This window comes from Delphinus delphis, chromosome 4 (assembly GCF_949987515.2).
Source record: "Delphinus delphis chromosome 4, mDelDel1.2, whole genome shotgun sequence".
Lineage (NCBI taxonomy): Eukaryota > Metazoa > Chordata > Mammalia > Artiodactyla > Delphinidae > Delphinus > Delphinus delphis.
Genome location: NC_082686.1, coordinates 77,694,621 through 77,707,564, shown reverse-complemented (window position 1 = coordinate 77,707,564; position 12,944 = coordinate 77,694,621). Strand labels below are relative to the sequence as shown.

The 12,944-nt window shown below is 43.9% G+C and overlaps 1 protein-coding gene across 1 annotated transcript in view; it reads right to left on the bottom strand.

The window, feature by feature from the left end:
• Positions 1-11,804, bottom strand: part of P3H2 (prolyl 3-hydroxylase 2) — a 146,481-nt gene extending 134,677 nt beyond the window's left edge. The window contains exon 1 of the mRNA XM_060010947.1: positions 11,127-11,804. Coding sequence (XP_059866930.1) covers positions 11,127-11,600 — 474 coding nt within the window. The 5' untranslated portion in view covers positions 11,601-11,804. The remainder of the gene's footprint in view (positions 1-11,126) is intronic.
• Between the last annotated feature and the right edge of the window lie 1,140 nt (positions 11,805-12,944).

The window sequence follows — 12,944 nt, the reverse complement described above, 5'->3', positions numbered from 1 at the left end:
CATTAGTGTGTCCTTCTTCAACCTTTACTTTAAAATGACTGATTGTCCAAAGGCGAGGACTAGAGCATCAGACACACTGAAAGCACCTCCTTTCTTTTGACCTTTTAAACTTCCTTTATCTCCATTATACTGTTTTGTATTCCATTACCTTATCTCATCATTTTTCTTTTCCATAGGTAGATGGTTGGCTCACAGTGTACCAGTCCACTAAAGTATTTTAGAATCTCAGGCAGAGGTAGCAGAGTTCTTATAAACCATCTGGTCCAACTGTGCCCTTGTCCAAATGGTGACCTCACGGCATTAGTGCCACCATTGGAGACAGGGCCTAAATTGCTTGATTCCTGGACTCATAACTCACTATATTTTTATTTGAGCTACTCTTCCACTTGCCTGACTGTTAGACAAGAAGCAGTCTTATTTTTGGTATCTGTGATGAGATGTTTGTTGATTCCCACACCTAGGCCATCTCCCAGGAGTACCTGAGATCAGGGTAGTGAAGAGGTTTAAAGGGATTTAAAATTCCCAAGATGTGTTGGTCTGTGGGAAGAGATTTTTATCTGTTAATAGGAAACAGCGAAGGTTTGGAATGTGTTTGAACAGAGTCTATTTTTTGAAAAATACAAAGAAGAGGCCACAATCTCAGGAGATTGTGAAATCAGAGGGTTAGAGAATGTAATGGGGAGAGAGCAAAAGGACTTTTCTCAAAACAGCAAACAGCAATCCCAAGTTTTCATTAAGAAGATGACTTGTTTTAGTCTGATGGTGAAAGGAGACTGCTAAGCATATGCTCCAATGTCTAGAGAATCAAACTTGAAGTCAGTAGCTCCAACTGAGCAGGTAAAGTTTCTGTTTTGTGTGTCCCCAAGTTTTCTCTACCTACTGTACATGTAATTATCGTCTCAGTTTATCATGATATATTTGCCTATCTATTCTTTGCCTTTCATATTCCCTTACAAATCTTCTCTCTCCATAGCAGCTATGAGGCAAGGAATAAGTACAGTTGACCCTTGAACAACATGGGGGGATAGAAGCACCAACATCTGCGTGGTTGAAAATCACATATGATTTACAGTTGGTCCTCCTTATTCACGGTTCTGAATCTGTGGATTCAACAACTGGGGATCATATAGTGCTGTAGTATTTACTACTGAAAAAATCATGGACCCCCATAGCACAAACCCATGTCATTCAAGGGTCAACTGTACTTCTGTGTCAATGCTGACCTAAGTAAGCCCACAACACTTTTTTTAAAATTAACTTCTCACAAGAAGCCAGTGAAGTGGTGTGATTATCCCCATTTTCCAGATAAGAAACTCAGGTTCATACATGTGAACTTTTCCAGTGTCACATAACTAATAAAAAGCAGGACTCTTTTGAATATAAGCCTGTTCCATGTCAAAACCCAAAGTGTGAGAAGCAAAAAAGAACTCCAATTTTGTCATCAGAAAAACCTGGATTCAGATTCTGACTCTATTACCGACTAGCTGTGTGATCTCAGACATACCATGTAACCATTTAATCAGTTTCCCCTATTGCAAAATGAAGAAATGGGGAACATTTGGCTACACCTAGGATTTCAAAGAAACCTGAAATGGCAAAGTGGCATTTCCCTTAACAGTTGGTAAATATTCACTGTTGTGCATGTGGAATCTGCCCCAGAGTCATTCCTTCCTTCTCTGTTTCACCAGGAAACTTAGTGGCTCTGCTACCCTGGGCTGTATCAAGGCAGAAACATCTCAGCCAAGTATGGGGCCTTTGGCATTACAGGAGTGAAGAAAGACCAACATCTGCTTCCGGATGATTGGTTTTATTACAGAGACATGGATTTCAGAGGATGCAACATCCATGTTTGTTTTTTGTTTGTTTGTTTGCTTTTTAACACCTTTATTGGAGTATAATTGCTTTACAATGGTGTGTTCGTTTCTGCTGTATAACAAAGTGAATCAGCTCTACATATATCCCCATATCTCCTCCCCCATGTTTGTTTTGTGTAAACTCCCTTCACATGTGGAGTCCTGCTTGGACTTTTTGATTTATTGTTCTTGCGTTCCTTTACCTAATTTTTGCTATCATCTCTTCATCTTCCTCCATCTATTTCTGCATCTCCCTCCGCTATGGTATGAATGTTTGTGTTCCCCCAACATTCATATGTTGAAACCTCGTCCCCAAGGTATTAGAAAGCAGGCATGTGGGAGCTGATTAGGTCATGAAGGCAGAGCCCTCATGAATGGAGTTCATGCCCTTATAAAAAAGGCTCCAGAAACCTTCCTGCAGTGTGAGGTCAGAGCAAAGCAAGACTCTCACCAGACACCATATCTGCAGGCACCATGGTCTTTGCCTCCCAGCTTCCAGAACTCTGAGAATTAAATGTTTGTTGTTTATAAGCCGCCAGCGTATGGTCTTCTGTTATATCAGCCCAAAAGGACTGAGACACCCTCTGACTCTCTCTCTCTCAATCTCACAATCATTTCTTCTTTCCTCTGACCCCCTCCCATTTTCCCCACTTTCCAGCCTTCTATAAGATGGCATTTGGGGTTTGAGTCAAGCTGCTTTCTAAGAGTATACGTGATACAGAACTAACCCCAAGAAAACCAAGAGTTGCAGTGGATTACTTTTACATGACTGAGTTCGGGTGCTTTCCAAGTTGAATGAAAAACACATTAATTCTGGAGTTTGGAGTTCGCAATTGAAAGGTGTTAGTTTGTATTGCTAAAGTAACCTGTCCTGTCATGTTCAGATAATAAGTAGAGAGAAGCCAGATACTCTGGCTGAATCAGCGCAGCCACGGGCAGGACCAGCTAAGGGATATAAGCCCAGTGATTTGCATCTTGCAGAAAGAGGCTCTATTTCCAGTGGAATTCCCCTCATAAAAGATATGAAGCTATAGCCAAACTTTTTCATAAATATCATGATTCATCAGTGGGTATACTGCCATCTAGCATATGGGTTGTCCAACACTTGATTTGTACTTGTCTAATGTCAATGCCCAGTTATCTTAAACATGGCTACATGTTTAAATCAGTGGTTCTCAATGTGGGGTGACTTTGACCCCAAGAGACATTTTGCAATGTATAGAGACATGTTTGGTTGTCACAGCTTAGAAGCAAGGTGAAGTGTGTTGCTACTGCTGTTGAGTAGGTAAAGGCCAGGGATGCTGCTAACCGTCCTAAAATGCACAGGACAGCCCATCACAACAAAGAATTATGCATCCCAAATAGCAATAAGTCAAAGTTGAGAAACTCCAGTTTAAATGCCTACTGACCTGAATACCCGCAGATTCCACTGTGTAATTGAGCCCTTGATCATCCTATTGAAACAATAATTGTCTGTGAAAAGTCTCTGTCTCTAGTGGCATTTCTAAATGCCTTGTACTACAATCAAATGCTGATTGTTGATCCTGGATTCAATCTGAAAAATATTACTAAGAAATAATTCTTACTTCAGTGGGGAAATAATTTTTTTATGGTCTTCTGGATTAATCTTTGATACTATAATTTGAGATCATTTTTGAAAACAGCCAAATCTGGCTTTAAGGTAATTCACTATGTCTGGTGTCCTAATTATGTGTTGATTTTTTTGTGCAAGCTTATTAATCTTGACGAAGTGAAAACTAAAAATTTAGCATTCAAGCAGAAAGAATAAATCAAAATTGGCTGAATTAACTTTCCTGTGATTCAGGGTTTGTTAACAATTTCTGTTTTGTTTTAGATTTATTTATTTTATTATATCTTTTGCTTTTCTCCATTCCTTTTCCAGAGTTCCAGTATAATTACACTGTAATCTTCAGCAGTGTCTCATTACTTGCACAAAAACTCAACCCATTATTTGTAGATAATGAATTCCAGCAGGATCATTCTGATAGCCCCGAACTTCTGGAAAATCTGACTTCTTGGATCTCCCTCCTTCTGGCTCTTATACCTTCATTTCCCTTCCAAAGAAGATTCTTTGCCTCATTCATTTTCATTAGATTTATTGGGGGAATAGCGTTAATCCAGGGGCCTGTTTATGAATTTTTCCCAGAAATGGGCAGAATAGTAGTGCAAGGAATAGCATTGCATAAGGTAGCTTTTATTTTCAGGGTCTATCCCATTTGGCAAATAATGTAACTGGCATGCTATGTGTGTCAAATTAATTTTGTTACGTTTGTGTTTTCAGAGTGTGTCTTACAAATAGTGGTCATCAGCAATGTCACAGAGGTGGGAATTGGGGCTCTTAGATTCTAATCCTGACTCTTCCATTAAATTGCTGGATACATTTGGACAACTTGATTCTTTTTCAGATTTTATTTTCCCATCTTTAAAATGGGAGGATGGGGACACAAATGTTCTATGAACGTGGCAGGGAGCAGTTGCAGAAAGATGGAGAGCCGAGAGGAGAGGGAAATGAATATCTTTCCCAACATATGCTCAACTCATGCACAAATCATATGGGGAAAAGGGACATAAAAAGAATTTCATAGTAGATGCCTATGTCTGTGGAGCAAATTAAATAAGAAGCTGTATGGCCTTCATTTTATTAGAACTAAAGCCCTAACATTACCTCTACCACTACCTACTTCTCTCCTCCCTTGATTGATCCCAACAACCTCTCCTTTGCAGATGTAATTTCACTGTGTAGATCATCAGTAAGACACGGAATGTGAAAGGAGAGAAAGAAAGAAATAAGTATAGAAAACAAAGTAAAGCAGAGAGGGGTGTGGTCAAGTGAAATCAGCTTCTTCTGACTATAGCCTGCAGCTCTCCTCAGTACTAAACCCCCAAAATCACACACACGGCACTGAAACATACCGTGCAGAAGGCTGACTACAAATCATTTTTTTTTAAAGATGTGTTTGGGCCATTTGGCAACTGAGGGCCAGCTCTCATGGAAATTACATAGCTAGGAAGTCAGACAGCAGGAAAGGAGGGATGCATAAAAGGACAGAAAAAGAATTATAGGAGAAAAGCTGAATGGAAAAAAAGACAGGAGAAATTATTTTTCCTAATGAGAAATGCAAAATTTTCCACCAGACAAGTGACTCTTGGCTAAGTGGCCAACATATCATGCGAATGAAAATGCAGGGTGGGTGGGGTAGTGCAGGAAGCAGGGCCTTGTATCTGCACTGTCTCTGGAGGTACCAGGTCCACCGCAGGTCTCAGTGGCATCACTGATTCACCAGACTGCCCCTCAGGAGGTAGCAATACCCACTGCACAGAGTCCGGAAAAAGCACTGGACTATAAATTAAAATACTTACATTCCAACCCAGTTCCGCTTGCTCACCCTCCTTGATTTGTCATGGAACCTCTGAGGCCAGTGTCATCAGCTGTTAAGTGACAGGGATAGACTTTTCATGATTTCTGAGGTTCCTTCAAGCTGTAGCATTTTTACCGTTTTAATAATTATCACTCCTCACCCTTGCAAGACTGCATTTCTTAAGGAAAATACTTATCCCTCCTTCTCTCACCCCTGCTTCACTGCCCCAAACCAATTATTTAACTTGGAGAGAGAGGGTTGAACAAGATGCTCTCTTGGAGTTCCTTCCAGCTCTCTAAGATCTGGGATTCTAAGACACCCAAGTTTTCTCAATTCCTTAGTAATACAAAAGAACCATTATTACACCAAATCCAATCAGTTTTCATTTTAGGTGAACTCATGCACTTTTCAGAATTTTCAAACTCCATCCACGAAGCAAACTGACATTTTATCAAACATTCCCAAAAGAATACCACACACCTATCCCTTTGGAGTTTATCACTGAGCAAATGATATTTGTGACAGAATACATTTGGTTCTCAGAGATGGGATCTGTGGAGACAAGCAGTTTATTACTTTCTTTTATTAAAACTTGTAAAGGAATACCTGTTTCGCCAGACTGAGATAGGAGAAAACCTGTAAGCAAGTGCTTCCCTCATCTAATTGAATTTTAAGGTGCTGTAGCACTGACTGTTTGTAATCACAATGCATGACTGATAAAGAGCTGACTGGGCTTTCAAATGGTCAGCCTCCTGGAAGGAAACAATAGAAATTCTATCTCCTTAGCACACAGGAACTAAATGCTGGCTACACAAAGAAGCTCCCAGGTTTCCTTCCTAAGGCATGGGACAGAAAGATGATGACTAGTGGATTTTGATGATTCAAGCTCAAAAAAAAGAAAAATTCCAAATGTAAGAAGAAAAAAAAGTCTCATCCCTTGAGGAAATAACCACTAGGAAACTTCAAAACAACTATTTCATGAAGACATAAAATCCACTTCCTATTTGAAATAATTTGGGGACAAAATGTACATAGTCTACATATAGGTAAAAAGATTTAAATACGGGATTTGGGAAAAGTTTTTATTCTGAACTAATAGAATACGTATCATGTCATGTGGCCTACGTTTCAAACTTTTTTAAAGGCCTTCATCTAGAAAGAGAAAGAAGTTGATAAAGCAGAATAAGAGCGAGGAAAATCCTTGAACTTACTTTTTCTCTTTTCTAGAAACCACTAATAAAATAAATTATGGTCAAGAAAAAGGAAGTTTGGGGAGCTGACTCTAGGAAGGAGATAGAATCGCCTAACTTAATTGCATTTCCTCCCCCCCCCCCCCACCAATCTTAAGAAGAAAAACAAAGGTCACAGAGCACAAAGCACCAACTTAGAAACAAAACATGGAGGCGCAAGCTTGTTTTAAGTAAAAAACATAAATAAGCAGCACTGGTTGTCTTTTTTTTTTTAATTTTTTTTCTTTAACTAAATGGTTGGGAACACTGAAAGAAAAACAGATACTGTCAAAGTATTCCTGATTATAAAGTACACAGATAAAAAAAAAGAAAAGAATCTCACTTACATTTGTTTAAATTCCACAAATGTACATAAAACAGGCACAGCGTGTCAAGAATTTTCCGAAGCATAGTTTTAGGAAATAAGGATTAAATTAGAAAAAAAAATGGAGGGGGAGGGAAAGGAGGTTTGCAACATTAGCCGGAACTTGCAAGTAGAAGAGAGTGAAAAGTCAAGCAACCTACAGTCCTTCTATAACTTTCTCCCCCAACTGACCAGTCAGGAAACCAAATAACTAATTTGAGAAAACCTCCTGCCGCCACACAGAAATCTTTTTCAACAATATTTCATACACGAGCAACCAAACTATCATTCATTCAACAAACATACACTGAGCATTTACTGCTACTGCCCCCTGTTTTAGGTATTTGAGGGGAATATAAATGCTGAGACCCAACTCAGACCTACTGAACCTAAATCTCCAATTTTAAATCACATTTTTAATGCCCAGGGGATTCATACTAATCATCCACCTGCTGATCTTCCAGATCTGGAAACTCCTACTTTAGGAGGTGCAAAAATGCCTGTGACCATTCTTGATCTCAAGGAGCTCACATTAAGTGATGAACAAATATATGAATTTCTCCAAAACAAGGTTAAAAGTGAAACATGATATGAGAGGAACATATTCTTTACTGTGGACATTCAGAGGAGCGAGAAATGATGGACTGTTGGGAGTTGCAGAGAGAGTGAAAGAGGATCTCACAGAAATAGGTATATTTGTGCTAGTACACTTACCATTTGAACACATAGAGGAGAAGGTGGGAAAATCTACTGTTATAACTAATAATAATAAGAGATACATCTCCAGTGTTTCTGGAAACAGAAATGGGCCCTGTCCCCGGTGCTTTATATAAATCCTCTCTTAAACCTAAACCAATCAGGTAGGTCCCGTTATCTCCCCATTTTGCAGATGGGGAAACTAAAGCTTAGAAAGTTTATGTGATTTGCTCGCAGTCACAGAGCTAGAGATTGAAGAGCTAAAGTTCAATCCCAGATCGACCCCATGCCAGAGCCTACATGTCTCCCAAAGAAGAATAAATAAACCCAGATGTGCAGAAGTGTCAGACACATAAGATTAAGCATCCATTGTTCCCTCTAGCTGAAGGATGGCAGAGTGGGAGGAGACTGGGTCTGTAAAGTTAAGGGGCAGCCAGGCTGAGGGGTGCTGTATTCAACACTGTGGGCTCTATACAGAAGCAAGGGGAAACCAGCGGAGGTTTCCGAGGAGAGACCGCTCTGATAAAAGCTTTATCTTAGGTTTTAGGCTGTGAATCATGAGTTATACCTTACAATCTGAAATAATAAAATTTGAAAGTTTGAAGAGTCTCACCCTGCCTTTAAACAAAAAAGTGTGGATAGGATCTAAGTGGAACTACCACCTCGTAGCTGTCCAGAGGATTTCCCAGCATGCCAGGGCTTAAGGAAGATTCTACAGAATAGCCCTTAAGATAAATGCAGTGAGTGTCTGTTACCCCACAGGACAAGGACTGACTCATTCCTGGAGCTGTCCAAATCTGGCAAAAGGACAGCCCTGGGGACACAGCATTCCCTGGGACCTGAGGTGACTCCACGGGACAGTGGATGTGCACAGGCACGACCAATTACTGGCAGAGCCTAGACCCCGGACTCCCAGTCCTGTGCTCAATTCATCAAATCAAATCATATGTGACACTGGGTGAGCCCCTTCCCTTGTCTGGATTTCCCTTTCCTCATCTGTGAAATGAGAAATGGATCTCAACAGGCCTTAGATTTCACAATTCTCAATCTTTCCCTTCCAACACTCTAGCATAAAGAATCTGCTTCCATCAGTAGCTCACTAACTGGGATTTGGGGGAGGAAGAGCATCTCCCAAGAGCTTCTACAGTTTGCAAACCCCTAGCTGAGAATAAATGTGTTTCCTTATCTCTAGGAAGTCTGCTAGTTCTGACCATATTACAGGATTCACAATTCTCAAATCTTGGCTTCAAAGTCCTCACTGAATTCAATCTGGCCCAGGATTATTCTTTTCAAATACAGACTGGATCACTGATGTCCAAAGTAAGCAACACAAGGTACCATGATCATATGCAGGTATATGCAGGGAACCCCTCTATCTTCAGGGAATGGACACTTTAGGATTCAAACCTGTCAGAGCCCAAAGATACTGTTATTTTGCGAGTTTTGTTTTGCTCTCAGAAGATTGTGTGTGTGTGTGTGTGTGTGTGTGTGTGTGTGTATTTATGAGTGAAATTCCCAAGAAGCCAAGCAAAGGCTAAAATTGTGGCGTTCTTGCGGGGAGGGAACACCTTATTCGATGTTCATAAAGATGCCCCTGTAAACTCCAACCCATCAAAAATGAATTTCCAAAGGGGTAAGAAGATTTCCTCCTTAAGAGATGATCAATTATGTAGAAATTGTACCTATCGGAGCGGAGGTGAACAGGAAGCAGATGTAAGATTTGTTCTGCTCTCAGAAACATTGCCAGTAAAACAGAAATTGGCACATGAACTCACATAATTTTGAAAGGACTTCTTAAACTTCGTTGGTTCATCAGACCACAGACAGTAGTTCACCCACAGAGCTACCTGTGAGTGACTCTCTCCTATAATCAATTCACTGAAAAAAACTGAGGCATGTTAAACCTATGGCTTCATCTTCTTTGACCTCCAACCAGGAGATGGGAGCAGGAGAATGATCAATGTTAACATTAGCAGTGAAGCAAGTGTAATGACAGAACCAAAGACACTCACATTTTGAGAGTTACCTCGTGGTTATTTATTTTTATAGGAGTGAAAATAAATATGCATTCCTTTTCCAGACCTGAGAAAGGAAAATGTGCCCGAGATGTGTGACAGAACAATCAACAGGACTACCAACCTCACATCTGAGACTCCTGGGAAGACAGTATTACAGGGGGACCAAACCCGACCACCCACATTCTGCTCTGGGAACTAGCTTAGTATATATATCTTCAGCTGTCGGGTACTCACAAGCCCCTCTCTGCCTGCTACTGACTGATTTCTCTAAAGACCACCAAAAACTGTGCCACTCATTTAAAAGAAAGCAGATTTATACTTAATACATGCCTCAGCAAATGCTTCAGGAGGCACAAGCAAATAGAAGACAAATCCTGGAAAGGATTCAGGCTTTCTCCTTATTTCTTGCCCAAGATACTAAATCTAGCAACTTAGCCAGAGCACTGGGAGTTAAAGAGTTAGTTACAGTTGTGATTTCCTGAACTCTACCCAAAACTGCAAATCTGCAGAGAGCCCTACCAACTGTGAGCTCAGAGACCTTGTGGGATGAGCTGCAAAAGACATTAGAATATCAGCACCTGGTGTGTATTTTCACCACTCCAGAAATGCAGCCTGGTCCATTGGCTGGCATGACCAACCAACCAACCCCCAAAGCTGCCACTTCTCCAACAGCTGGAGAACAGACATTGATATACTGACATAGAAAGGCAGAAGGGGGAGAAAGTGTAAGTTCAGAGCAACATGGATGAGTGAGAGTGGGAGATTAAGGAACACGGGCTAAATTCTCTCTGCCATCATCTAAGTGAAGCATTCACTTAGATCTTTAAAACTGTGAATGTAGGGAAGATGTCAATATACACTGTCTGCCTCCTGGCACTAACTTCAGGCAAGTTGAATACACAAAAGTAAAACCAGAAAGAGGGAGCATCTGGTGGTGAATAACTCAGTCCGATGCTCACCTCCAGAAACTGGAAGCCTTCTATCAAAGGAGAAAGAGTCAGCACTTTGGGTACTTTTAGTGAGACTGACTCACACAGATTCACCTCTTCCATGCATACCTCCTCTTTAACCTTTGATCTTCCCTTTTTGTGCTAAGTGCAGGGGAAAAGACAGAGGGATGGGTTTCGGAGCAAGTCTACTTTTAACTCTGCTGTTTTGAGACCGCTCTCTTTTAAACTTCAAAGAAAAGGTGCAGACTAGCTTGTAGGAGGGATGAGGGAGCGGAGATGGAAGAGAAACTGGGTGAAGACCAGGGAATGAAGCGAGAGAAGACCTTATACTAGACCCGGCTCTACCAACGTTCAGACGTTAGTGCTGAATGGGTACTTTAAACGTCTTATCAGTACAGTCCTCTTTTTGAGAGAGAAGTGGATGCCGAAAGAGCTAATGGCTTGCCCAAATTCATCGAGTGTTGGTTACAGAGCTCGGGCCACCAGCTATGTAGATCCACACATGAGACAGAACCGTTAAAGGAGACCCAGTCAGACTCGCTAAGGAGCAGCGCGCCGGCCAAGAGACAGGAGCCGCGGGGAGGGCTGGAGCGCATCCCAGGGCAGCGAGGGGCGTGAGGTGTGCGCTCTGGGTACCTTGATGTAGGCCCGCTGCAGGTAGTTGTAGGGCACTCGGCGCTGGAAGTCGCTGCGCACATCCTCGCTGGCGCGGTGGCGGGACGCGGGGCCCCCGAGGCGCTGGCTCTGGCAACTGCGGTAGCAGCGCGCCCGCTCAAGCAGGGCGCGGAAGAAGGGCAGCTCGGCCCCTGGGCCAACGCCGGGGGGCACGAGCGGGCAGCGCGCGGCGCAGTGGCGGGCGCAGCGGGCGCGGATCTCCCGCAGGCGCCGGTGGCTGCGCAGCGCCACTTCTAGGTCGCGCACGGCCACCTCGTAGTCCCCGCTGTAGTAGGCGGCCACGCCGCTGGCGTAGAGCAGGTCGAAGGGCTGCAGAGGCCCGGGCTCGGGCTCGCGCTCCGAGCACCGGCCGTCCGGGGGGCCGCCCCACAGCGGCGGCGGCAGCAGTAGCCAGGGCAGCAGCATAGGCAGCTGCGCCCAGATACGCTCCCGCATCCTCCGCCGCGGACGGGCGCCGGCCGGCCACGCTCGCAGTCGGCTCTGGGCACTTGGCGTCCAGGCCCCGTCTCTCGGCTCCGCGGGCGAGATCGCCGGCCCCGCCGCCTGCCGGTTGACCCGAGAGCCTCAGGTGACCGGCGGCGCTCGGCGGACTGAGAGGCGGAGGCCGGCTCGGACGGCCGCTCTTAAAGGGACGCCCACAGCTCACACGCTCCTCCTGCTGCCCGAACCTCTGCTCGCCGCTCGCCGCCGGCGCTCAGCGCGCGCCCTGCAGGCTCCCGGCTGCAGCCGCCAGGAGGCCAGGGCCCTCACACCCCAGTGCCAGCCAGAGAGCCAGCCCCGCTGGCGGCCAGCCCGGGGGCGCCAGAGCCTGACGCGTGGGGTCCATTCGAGGTTGCAGAATGGACATGATTACTCCCTTTTTAGAGAGGAAGAAAAGCCGGCTTAGCGAGGATAGGGCTTTCATCATTTTCTGAAATTTGTCCGTGACCTCGCAGTTTGCAGCGTCCTTCACCTTCACATGGAAGCTCCCCCTCCGGCTGTGAGGAAAGCCCTAGAGGGCCCGTTGGCTCCGTTGGGAGGCCTGAGGAGAAAAATGATTAGTCCACGTTTATAGAACTGTGAAAAAGCGAAGGAAGGACTCAACCCTGGGCCTTTCGAATCAAAGCTTGCTTACTGCTCCTTCTCTTAGACAAGGTCCCACCCTTGTTTCTCATCCCACTTTGTATGGGTGTGTGTCTGTGCATTGGGGCAGGGAGTAGGGACACGGGAACAGTGAATAGCCCACCTTTCTGTGCAGGGGAGATCGTTACAGGACCCAGAGAATTGTTGGAATGGCTGTACTTACATTCTGCCTCGGTCAGTTTACCAACGCTGTAAACTTGCACAACTGAGCCTTAGGTTCCTCATCTACTATGGCAGACAAATATCCCAACACGTCAAACGGTTTTCAGGTCTAAGTTTTTTTTTTTTGCAAGAGTTGAACAAAGAGGCAATTTAATAAATCCAGTACTCCCAGGACTTAAGCAATGAGCGTCAGTCTAGGAATGGGAAAGCTGACAGAAGTGGGTGCCAGGCTCCAAAGGACTAGCTGGAGGCTTTCCTGTTCCTCTGTTTCTCCTCCCGCTTAAATACCTTCTGAGCCAAGGTGTTCCCTTCTTTCCTGTTCCTTGGCTTCACACTCTTACAAGGATTCCTGAGAGCTTATGCACTGGATCCTTGACTCCAGCCTGCCTCCTGGAAACATTCCTGTGGTCTCCTAGTGCTTGTAGCAATCTCACCCAGGTCTCCCTGGCCACTGCGATGGTGAGCAAGAGGGAAAGGCAACAGGAAAGAACACTT